At 40.4% G+C, this 12148-nt stretch overlaps 1 protein-coding gene across 1 annotated transcript in view; it reads left to right on the plus strand.

The window, feature by feature from the left end:
• Positions 1–12148, plus strand: part of COL6A6 (collagen type VI alpha 6 chain) — a 154470-nt gene that overhangs the window by 118667 nt on the left and 23655 nt on the right. The window contains exons 30-33 of the mRNA XM_050777723.1: positions 975–1010; positions 1130–1166; positions 3124–3135; positions 7126–7619. Coding sequence (XP_050633680.1) covers positions 975–1010; positions 1130–1166; positions 3124–3135; positions 7126–7619 — 579 coding nt within the window. The remainder of the gene's footprint in view (positions 1–974; positions 1011–1129; positions 1167–3123; positions 3136–7125; positions 7620–12148) is intronic.

Here is a 12148-nt window from a genome sequence, read left to right on the forward strand (position 1 = left end):
ATGGGTGAGAAAATACTGATTAAATATTTAGAGGAGAAAAAATACTGATTAAATACATCTCTTGAGAGAGAGGGGAAATTGAAGGAGGAAATCAAAAGTATTTAGACTAAAATGGTAGTTCTCAATTATATTCTGTATCTGTGCAGTCTTTCTACATGTAATAAATGATCATTGAATGAATGGAAGTGAAAGGAAATAAATAGTGACTGTGATCAGTGCTGCATTCACATGGAGCTTACTTGCTTCAGGAGTTAGGGTGGGATTCTGTTGCATTTTTTTCCTTGGGTGTCTCTCTTTGAAAGAAGCCAGACTCTTCCTCTTCTGAAGATGGGATTGAACGCATGAAATGAAAACCAGTTCCATTTGTTTTTTCTATCCCAAACTCTGACAGAGTTTTATATATGTGTGTGTGTGTGTGTGTGTGTGTGTGTGTGTGTAGTTTTGGGAAGGTAGGTGAGATAACCTTTCCAGATGTTCAAGTTGAGCCCGATCCTTTTGTCAGCTAACCAATGATGGGAACAGATTAAGGTTCAGCTCTGGCTGCTGTTCAGTGGCTCAAAGAAAGGGGGTTGAAGACCTTGAAACTTCTGCTATGAAAGAGGGCAACTGCACCTGTGTGGCTCGCTTTAGCTAGTCCTGAGGTGTAGGCGTGCTCCAGAGCTCTGCGGTAAGTTTCAGGTTGTCAGCTCCATCCTTGTAATTCTGGACAACGCTTGTTATCCAGAGATGGGCCCGGAGAAAAGTGGCCTCTCAAGGCTTGTGTGCACCAAGCTTGCTGCTTAAAGTTTGTTCTTTCCAGAATGTTACTGTTAATGAGGCAATGCGTATCTACCTGCATTCTTTTTTCCCTCTTAACAATTTAATGAGAATAAAAGTTTTGAAAGTTATCACTTTCTGAGGGTGATGTTGGTGCACACTGGCTACTGATGTGTATGTCTAGAGTCATTAAAACAGTGTTTTGTTTGTTTTCCTAGGGTGTGAAAGGAGCCAAAGGCTTGGCTTCATTTTCTGTACGTATCTCCCGACTACAACAGAGTGCTCTGGGTGCTCCATTAAATTTACTTATTTTTAAACTTCAGGGCCTAGTAGTTTGTTGTTTAATTGTTTCTGTTTTATTTTTGAACTGCAGACATGTGAGCTCATTCAATATGTGCAAGACCGCAGTCGTAAGTACCCTGCTTAAAATGATCACCCAAGTTGTCAGCATTCATACAAGAATAGGGAACTCTACACTCAGAATTGAAAGAGTTCACCAGCCAATTTCTTTAAAATTAGAGATGTCACTGCATGTATTTTTGAGTCAGCATAGACTGGTGACTTTTAACTCCCTCTCAGGCTGCTATCATGTCCATTGAAACCCATATCAAGCAGTAAGAAATAATCTATTGAGTGCTTTTAATCTAAAGAAAATTGAGATTTGATGTCTGAATTCACCTAATAGTGAAATCAGTCACTTGAGAGTCACATGGAACTTTTTAAAAGATTATGAATGCTTGACAGTAACCGACAGAGTTGAATTCACCTGGTGTGAAAGAAGCAGCTGTGATAATAGGGTGTCCTGGTGGGTGGGAGTCCTGACTTTGGTTTGTTGTTTGTTATTCCTTTCCCAGAAAGATATGTTTGATTATTTTTTGTTGGACTGATTGATTTGCTTTAAAAATTCATAGTAATACTCATTCTGCCAGTATTTTTTTTTATCTTTCTCAAAATTTTAAAATCAAAATGATATTTTGGTTTGGCAAATGCTCATTTGAATTTGTTTTAAACCCTTCTAGCGGCCCGTTGTATCAAAATATGTGTTGATACCATCAAAAACAATTTCATGTGCAAGATTAGGAGAGAGTTGACTCTTCAGTGTTCAACTACAAATGCGTAATGACTTTCCAAATAACAATATGACAGAAAGGAGGAGCCAAAAATTTCCTCTCGATATTTTGGGGGAAGAAAAATAAATTAGAGCCTATTTCTGTAGAGAACACTGGTCTCAAAGACAGACATTTAAAAGCGTTGAATGCAGTGTCTATTGGAACTCTGTCTTTTTGTAGCAGAGTAGAACCATGATGGGAATCAAAACACATATACATTAGTCATGAAGATGGGTTGTTTTGGGGCTCAATTAGCACGGTAGGTTTTATGACATAGGAACTATGAAAATTGTAATGACTCAAGGGCAGATCCAAGTATGTTGAGACCTGATCTTTTAAAATTTAAGGGACTCAATACAAAATCACAAATCTAAAAGTGGGTGTAAAGGTATTTCAAAAGTAAGTGTTATTTAGAACAAAAAAGAGAAATCATAACCATTAACTTTTGCATATTTTATTTTATAAGAGTATGTGATTGTGCAAACAACATGGCTAGGGTTCCTCCCAAGAAAGGCATTGCAAGGGGCCCCTGCAAGAGAGAAGTCTAAAGCAGCATTGTCCAATAGAAGTTTCTGCAGTGATGGAAGTGTTCCCTGTGATGCCCAATTCAGTAGCCACAAGACACATGTGACTTTGAGCATTTCAAATGTGGCTAGTGCAACTGAGAAGCTGAATTTTTATTTAATTAATTTTAGTAGCTGCATATGGCTTGTGGCTGTCATGTTGAACAGTACAGGTCTAAAAGAGTGTTCATTTAATTCAGAGTAAATCCACTTTTGATATTTACATAACATATAAATATGTATATAATGTATATACATATATACTATACATAGGTATAGATACATTTGTGTATATGCGTGTGTATATATATCTATATATATGTAAATGATAGTTATAGATATCTACATGGGGAAAATTTAGAGGAAAGAGAGGTTGGACCTTTCAGCTTTCCAAATTCAGCACACCTCCCTGCAATGTCATGTTCCCTCCCAGGCAAAGGTTCTTTGTCTTTTGACAGCCGGCTGCAGGCCGCTGATTTATGGCTGTATGTTGTCCCACTTCTCACATCATCTTCATCTTCCCTTTGGAAGGAATAGTGCTTTTGTGAGACTCAGCATTTTCTCCAAACTCTGTTGCCTTGATTTTTGAGTCATCGACAAAAAGCAGTCAGGATAGAACCTTTCTTTTCTGCACGATATAGAACTCTCTTCTCCTACCAAATAATAATCCAATCTCCTTTGTTCTTCTTCCCCAGCTGGCAGACGTGGTGAGTAATCTTTATTTACAGCATGCTTTAATCAAGCTCTAAAATGTCATACATCTGGAAAGATGAGTTAGCGCAATGTATTGGCTTCCAAATGATACAAATTTTATCTGGGCTTTCTTTGCCACTGCCTCATACCGGTAGCAGAGTCTCGCCTCCAATAAATCACTCCGTTTTAGCTGAGCTTCACAGCTATTTCTCAACCAAGCAATTTGTTTTTCATTAATATTAATTAAAAAATCATTAAGATATTAATATCTGAGTGACTAACATCACCATTCACCTTTTAAAGGTTTTATAAATATGTTGGGTTTTTTTAGACAGGGTCTTGCTCTGTCACACAGGCTGACCACTGTTCATTGCAGCCTTGACCTTCTGGGCTCAAGTGATCCTTCCACTTCAACCTCCCGAGTAGCTGGGACTACAGGCACATGCCATCATGCTTGACTAATTTTTGTATTTTTTGTAAAGGCAGGGTTTTGCCACGTTGCCCAGGCTGGTCCTGAGCTCCTGGGCTCAAGTGATCCACCTGCTTTGGAGTCTCAAAGTGCTGGCATTACAAGTGTGAGCCACCGTGCCTGGCCAAAACTAGTATTTCTTACTCCCATCATTTTCTCGCTCTGTCATATCATCTCTGTCATCCAGTGGTTAATTAGGTATTAAGATGCAGAAGGCAGAATAAAAGTGGGGATGATCAGATAGCAAGTAAGTGGAATGTACAACTCAGATAATGCCAAAATCCATGGAGCTCATGCCTGATGTTAATTATCAAGTCGGCTTCATATTTTTCAGTGCCAGTTTTCAGGTATCTTACAAATGCTTACATGATGTTTTTGTGTAAACTTATCACCCTCTTATACATTTATACACTTTTACCTTTTGAATAAGCCCACCAACCCATGTCCTCTGATTGCTTATCCACACATTTAAGAATATTTGTTGAAAGCCTAGTAAGTGCCAGTATCTATAGTAGGCATTAGGGATACAGAGTTGAACAATGAACCTGCTTCCTGTGCTCAGAAACTTCCATTCTTATGGAGGATCCAGACCACAAGCAAATAAAGGGAAGCCCAGCACATTAGGTGCCGTTTGAAAGAGATAAAGCATAGGATGCTGTGTCCTGGGATAATGTAAGGGGGGAGATGTTTTTGGACAGAGGGCTCTTTCTGGGGGCAGTGAAATTAAAGTTTAGACTGAAGAACACAAAGGAGCCATCTTTTGGCTGGGCACAGTGGCTCACACCTTTAATCCCAGCACTTGGGAGCCCAAGGCAGGCGGATCACGAGGTCAGGAGTTTGAGACCAGCCTGGCCAACATGGTGAAACCCTGTCTCTACTAAAAATACAAAAAATTAGCTGGGCATGGTGGCACATGCCTGTAACCCCAGCTACTTGGGAGGCTGAGGCAGGAGAATCGCTTGAACCTGGGAGGCAGATGTTGCAGTGAGCCGAGATCATGCCACTGCACTCCAGCCCGGGTGACAGTGTGAGACTCCGTCTCAAAAAAAAAAAAAAAAAAAAAAAAAACCCCAAAGGAGCCATCTTTGCAAAGGCCATGAAACAGAACAGACCTAGACATTTCCTAGGAACTGATAGAGCCCAACAAGGTTGAGATATGGGGAGGGGGAGAGCAGCACATAAAAACATGGGGAATAGGCAGAGGCCAGAGCAAGCTGAGCTTTGCACATTATAAGGAGGCTGGATTTTATTTGAATGGTGATGGGGAGGGTATTAAAGAGTTTGTTGAAAGTACGTAGGAGAGGAACATTATCTGATTTTAAAATATTACTTGGGCTGCTATGGGGAGAGTGGATTGTGGCAAGGGTGAAGGGTGGGAAATGTCAAAGCCAAAGGCCTAGTTTAGACAGGGCTGTAGTATTCAGGCAAATATGATGGTGACCTGGACAAGGACCATCAGAGTTGTGTTTAGGTTACATGGCAGTAGTTTGGGCTGATCCTCGCCTCCCTGTCCTTTCTTTCACCTCCTCTGTGACAAGTGGCAGTCCTCAGTACATAGTGTGTGGTGACAGAGCCATGTTAGTTGGGGAACCGCATGTAGCAGTCCCTCCCTTCTTGAGGAGGGCCTCCTAGGTACCACTGCAATCCAGCCTAGGCTTCTTCAGACTCCTTGGGACTCCTGGCAGCTTGCTGGGTTTTAGGGCTTGCGTTTTGGAAGCTGAATTATTCCTTAGGTTTTTCCCCTAAAACTTGACTTTTTTTTCATGTCTTCTGCCAGTGCTGTGAACCTTCCCCCACCTTTATCTCTAAGTTGTATCTGAAACATTTTTGTTGGTTTTGTTTCCATATGCAAATAACCACCCCCAAAAAAGTCAGCAGAACCACTTTCATGTTTAATTCTACTTACTTTTTTAAACTCTAAAAGTGACACCTCAGTTTGTAAAAATCTGTTCAGCCCAGTAATTTAGACTTGGAGACTAATAAATGATTTCCTGTCTCCATCGAGAGGAACAGTTTGATTTGGGTTTGAACATTTATTCTCACTGGTACTTTTTTGCCTTTGAAGGACGTGGAGTCAAGGATGGCAGGAGGTCATAGTTTAGCACTAAGGTGGGCAAGGCCCAGTTGGCCCATGGCAGAGGGATGTCTCCTTGTCAGCCTACGTGAGCCCCAGCAAGTCTGGTCCTGAGCTTGTAAAGCAAGATGGTCTTTGCTGTGTTTATTATCTCTGAATCTGACTTGCTGGTATCTGAATGAGAGGAGGCACCTCTCCAAGAGAAACACATCACTGGGGTGTCCTTTTACCACTCAAATTCCAGCACTGGGCATCTCCCATGTTATTAAACTTTCGTTATTTCTATACCTGTTGCAAATAACTGCTCTTTTTTGAGCTCTTTTTCATTCATTCAGCATTTGTTAGATATCTGATACATGGCAGGGACTAATAACTTAGAAGATCAGCAGATACTGTTCCTATCCATACATCATAAACTAGCATAAATGAACATTAATCAGATAATCAAAAATAAGTTGTCAGCTGTGACAAGGACAAGGTACTGAGATTAGAATGAATTGAAACCAATGAGTACAGATGCGTAAATATGCAGTTAACACTTACAGGAGAGCTTACCAACCATCGTCACTTTCTCTAAGTAATAAGGCATATTTATTGAGTAAACTTGCATTTGTAACAGTTAAACAAAAATGTATCTGTTAAAGCTTTCCTCAGTCTCCTTTTAGTGATGTATTTCTCACAGTGAAAAAGTCTGGAATGATAATTGTAACAGCAATGGTTGACGTTTATTGAGCACCTACTATGTGCCAAGTTCTGTTATTCTAAGTACTTTACCTGTGCTGATTCATTTAATGCTCACCTCAGACCTATGTAGCAGGTGATGTTATGACTCACATTTTACAGATGAAGAAACTGAGGCACAGACAGGATGAGTAATTCGGACAGGGTCACATGGCTGGTTAGTGATTGGGCCAAGGGCGCCAAACTCTACCCTGTATTGCCTACTCTCTTTGCATCTCATGCTTTGCTCTGTGAACTATGTCAGTTTTCTTCAAATTTTTCTAAAATTATCAGCAGAGCTTTCACAGCCATTCCTTTTTAACTCTTATTACATTTCCTTATTAAGTGAAAGAAGAAATGTTTAACTGAGTAAAGTTTCACCAATAAAACTTGATACTTTTAATCCAGTCTCTGTAGGTGAAGGGTATTTCCAGGAGCTCTCTATTGTTTAGAAGGAATTTGATAATCAACTTTAACATTTCTTATAAAATGAAACTGAATTCCAGATGTTTTCCTTTTGTGCCTGATTCAAAAGAGCAGACTCAGCTTTTAGAATAACATCTATAATTATTCAAGATTTAAATATATAATATTTTACGTTTGTTTTAGTACTTAAATTACTTACTCTAAGTATTTGAATAGTTAACATTTAAAATTACTTTGCCTTCTATGTGTCTTTTTTTTTTTTTCAAAAAAATAAATAAATAAGGATGCTATGTGATAAGGGATATGGTCTTTTAGGAAAACCCGAATGCCCAGTGCACCCAACCGAGTTGGTGTTTGCCCTGGACCAGTCCCGGGATGTCACTGAGCGGGAATTTGAGAGGATGAAGGAGATGATGGCTTTCCTGGTGAAAGACATTAAAGTCCGGGAGAACAGCTGCCCCGTGGGAGCGCGCATCGCCATCCTTTCCTATAACTCCCACGCCAGGCACCTCGTGCGCTTCTCAGATGCCTACAAGAAGAATCAACTTCTCAGGGAAATTGAAGCTATTCCTTATGAGAGATCCTCTTCCAGCCGGGAGATTGGCAGAGCAATGCGGTTTATTTCCAGGAATGTCTTCAAGCGGACGCTTCCGGGGGCGCACACGAGAAGAATTGCCACATTTTTCAGCAGCGGTCAGTCTGCGGATTCCCAGTCCATCACTACAGCTGCCATGGAGTTCAGCGCGCTTGAAATCATTCCCGTGGTGATCACTTTCAGCAACGTGCCCTCGGTCAGGCGCGCATTTGCGGTAGGAGGGTGAAACCTTTCACACGACAATTCTTATTTATCTTGCCTGTGTTCAGAAGCCCCTATACTACCTTGCCTTCAAAATCAGGGTCATTTGTTAGGAAGTTTAAAAAAATCTGGATCGGCAGAGTAGAATAAGTATTTCTTACTGTGTACTGGGAACATGTTAAGCTCTTTCTATTAAACGGGATGATGTCTATGCATTAACCTGTTTAATTTTCACAAGTAGTGTGTATAAAATAGATGATGAGAAACTGAGCGTGCAGAAGTTAAGCCACTTTTCCCGGTTCCCACAGCTAAGAAATGGCAATGTCAGAACTTCAAGTTTGCTGTTCTAGTGCTTCCCCCAGCTACTCTTTGAGTTGCCTCTGAATCTAAAGATACTGAATCAGGAGGCCAATAAACATACATGTCAGTTAGTCAGGGTAGTAATTGTTGCTGTGTGATGAAAGCCAATTGGCTGATTTTATAACTTTGCTAATTATGTAACGACCTGCAATTTATAAAGGAAAAGCCATTCCAGTTATAGCTTCTTAGCTTGTGGAGTAAAATCGGAAATGTGTTGCATTCCTAAATAAATCACCTGGGATTAAGATGACTGAGGATAACTTTAAAATATCCCGTTAATAGTGGTTCAGTGGCAGGGCTTCATCACTGGGGACCTGCTGGGCCCAGCAAAGGGTCCTTCCAGTTGGCCTCTTGGCACCACACGATGTTCTGTTCTCCATGTGGAGACCATGAATGGGGCCCAGGGAGCAGCAAAGAGGCACTGGAAAATTTAACTTAAATAAAAAGTGCAGGGCCGGGCGCGGTGGCTCACACCTGTAATGCCAACACTTTGGGAGACCGAGGTGGGTGGATCATGAGATCAGGAGATCGAGACCATCCTGGCTAACATGGTGAAACCCCGTCTCTACTAAAAATACAAAAATTAGCCGGGCGCGATGGCAGGCACCTATAATCCCAGCTACTCGGGAGGCTGAGACAGGAGAATCACTTGAACCCGGGCAGCAGAGCCAAGATCGCGCCACTGCACTCCAGCCTGGGTGACAGAGTGAGACTCTGTCTCAAAAAAAAAAAAAAAAAAAAAAAAAAAAAAAAAAAAAAAAGCCAGCCATTTGAACATTTATTTTGAGAAAAGAAGACATACAAGAAACAATCATTGTCTTCAAGCATATGAAAAAGTATTACTGGAGAAAACAAGCCAGCCAAATTCCAAATTTGCAAAATCTCTTATTAGAGAAATGAAGGGTGACAGCAGTAGGAAACTTTAGGTTTTAAAAGAGAACTTTTGAAAGGCAATGTTGATGTACTGGGCATGGATTAATGCCGGTAGACAAGATGTTACCTTTCTCTGCACGTCTTTTATAGGGGCGGTCACTCACCTGTGGAGGGTGACTTCTATTTTTCCTAGATTAGGAGCTAAAAGTGGCCTTTTGAGGCCCTTTCCACTGCTCTAAATTTTCCGTGAAAGTGTTGAAATAAGCATAACAGAGTTGTAATACATTTCTCATCTGTAAAATATTCAAAGCAGAAAGTACCTGGTTCCTAGAGTTAGTGTGAAGATTAATTGATGCAACACTACATTAGTGCCTAGGGTCACTCAAGAATGACAGCTTTTGGCTGGGCGCGGTGGCTCACGCCTGTAATCCCAGCACTTTGGGAGGCTGAGGTGGGCAGATCACAAGGTCAAGATATCAAGACCATCCTGGCCAACATGATGAAACCCCATCTCTCCTAAAAATACTAAAATTAGCTGGGCGTGGTGGCGTGTGCCTGTAATCCCAGCTACTCAGGAGGCTGCGGCAGGAGAATCGCTTGAACCCAGCAGACAGAGGTTGCAGTGAGCCAAGATCGCACCACTGCATGCCAGCCTGGGTGACAGAGTGAGACTCAGTCTCAAAGAAAGAAAAAATGATAGCTTTTGCTTTAATTATTAGCATTCAGTTGCTTGATCCTGAACTAAAATTTGTTTAATAATAAAATCTAGATTGTAAAGGAGTTGAAACTGCTATTATTAATAGTAGCATCACTGAACTAATCTTAGAATTATGCAAATGAAAGGCTGATGGATCAGGTTCAGATAGGGAAATGCAATAAAGTAGGAAAAGGTGGGGCTGGGCTATGCAAATGTAGCTGCTATGAGAAGTAGCAGTAGCTACAAAATTCTATAAGTGATTTTGGCTACACAGTCCTTGTAATTCCCTCATCCCTTGGTTTTATTTACTCATAAAAGGAGATAACTTTCTCTCCTGATGCAAATTGTGATGTAAACTTAAACTGACACAATTCCGCTCACCCACTCAAAGGTGTGTGCACATTTAACTTCTGAAAAGGTACTTTGTGTTTTAAACTTTTGAGTGTTCAGTCTCACCTAGAAATTGATGCATCTGGTTTCTTGATTGTACTCAAATCTTCTAGAAACTCTTTACTCCTTTTTTGAAGAAGTTCCTCTCAAAAGAGCACCAATGAAGGTTTAAGTTCTTGATAATGACCCCCATTAATGTAAGCCACATTGGCCCCCAACACTCCCAACTGAAGTGTGATTATCGGATTCATGTTTATTTTTCCTAATGTACGGTGTGTGGCAATAGGAACAGTATCTGCTGATCTTCTAGGTTACTGGTCCCTGCCATATATCAGATATTTAACCAATGTTGAATGAATGAAAAAGCTCAACAAAGAGCAGTTCTTTGCAACAGGTATAGAAAGAACAAAAGTTTGTTAATGTGTGAGATGCCTAATGCTGGGATGTAGGTTGGTAAAAGAAAACCCCAGTGATGCGTTTCTCTTGGAGAGGTGCCTCTTTTCATTCAGGTATCAGCAGGTCAGATTCAGTGATAATAAACACAACAAGGACCATGTTGCTTTATAACAAGCTCAGGAACTCAGACTTGCTATGGAGTTAGAGATGAAGTCAGAATTGCTCCCAAGTTTTATCCAACAGATGTTTAGTGAGTGCCTCATTTTATATACCAGGTACTGTCCTAGGGTCTGAGGATACAGGAGCAAACTGGAAAACCAAAAGGCCCACCTTGACATTGGAAGATGAGACCAAGCAGGGTGGTCTGGAAGGGTTCAAAACAGAGCCATATATGCAACTTGATTAGAACCCAGTGTCTGACATTACAGAAGAGAAATTACGTTACTACCTCTGTTTGCCGCCTTTTTCTTTATTTTATCCATTCTCTTCCATCGTGCTTTACCTACGTTCAAACTGTTGTCCATTATTTTTTAAGAACAGAACTTGAAAGTCTCATGACACGATGCATTTTTATTGCGGGTCCACATTTTAAAGCCCTAGTTTGTTTCATACCTACCAAGGCTTTTCTAAATCTTAATCCAGCGTGAAATTTGGTACCTGTGCAGCCATGTGTGTTGGGCCTCAGAAGCACCCACTCTGACAGCATGTACTGATTTCCCTGTGTTTTAGTAAATGGACTGTGATCACCATCTTGGAAGTTTTTCATGATAGTATGAAGTTGAGTGGCAAGTTGTGCCTCCCTTCACAAATGGAGGACCATTTTTTAATGGAAAAAACATGTTTTTTGTTTGTTTGCTTGTTTTGTTCCTAGGAATTTGCCTTTAGATTTGTTTAGCAATTGCCTCTTCTGATAAAATTTTACTTGCTGCACATTGAGGCTTCCAATCTAGGGTGACTCTCCCTTTCCAATATTTTTATAAGAAATATGTCTTTTAGCTAGCCTGGCTTTTTATTTTACACTGCTGTGTGGCATTGCTGGTAAGAGGAAAATTAAGTGTAGTCTTTGACATTATAGATGATTCTCATGATTGCAGACAGAGTTGAAATGCGGGGAGACTTCTAATGGAAAATAAGCATTTTAGTACCCAACCTTTTTATTTTGAAGAGAATTTTTATTTGTTTATATATAACTGTCTAAAAGAAAATTATTCATAATATTCATTGTATTTGTTTCTTAGATGTTTAGAGATGCCCCATGATGTTTAGAGAGGAAAGAGTGGGGTATCATTCAGAACCGTTTGCTAAATGCCCCAAACCTCCCATCTTTGAGTGTAATAGCTGTGCTTTCATTCAAGCTGGTGCTTCTTTGAATCCACAAGAAGTGAGCAATAAGAAACGTAAATAATAGGTCTCTTTTATTTTAAATCTCTAGCCCACATTGACTTTAAGGAATTTTTCTGTAATATGCTTACTATACTTACTCGAGTGATACGTGGTAGGATGAATGAACTCTAAAACTACATCTTCCAGACTTTACTGACTGAAAGATTACTTGGTCAAGGGGGAAAAGGTTGGGGGGAAGTGGGGAGGTATTGGGTGAGAGTGTAGACCCTCTGTGGACTCTCACCATAAAACAGCTCACTAGAACCAATGAGAAGGTTGATGTCACTCTAAGTTGACACCAGTGTGTTGATATGTGATTAAATGTGAGCCTAAACTAACAAGGACCAACACCAGAAATATGGAAGTGGTCACATTGTAGTCATGTAGAATGTGTAGAACACAAGACTAGTTAGCAAATGGCAGCAATGTTTGGGCAATGTCTT

This window comes from Macaca thibetana, chromosome 2 (assembly GCF_024542745.1).
Source record: "Macaca thibetana thibetana isolate TM-01 chromosome 2, ASM2454274v1, whole genome shotgun sequence".
Taxonomy (NCBI): domain Eukaryota; kingdom Metazoa; phylum Chordata; class Mammalia; order Primates; family Cercopithecidae; genus Macaca; species Macaca thibetana.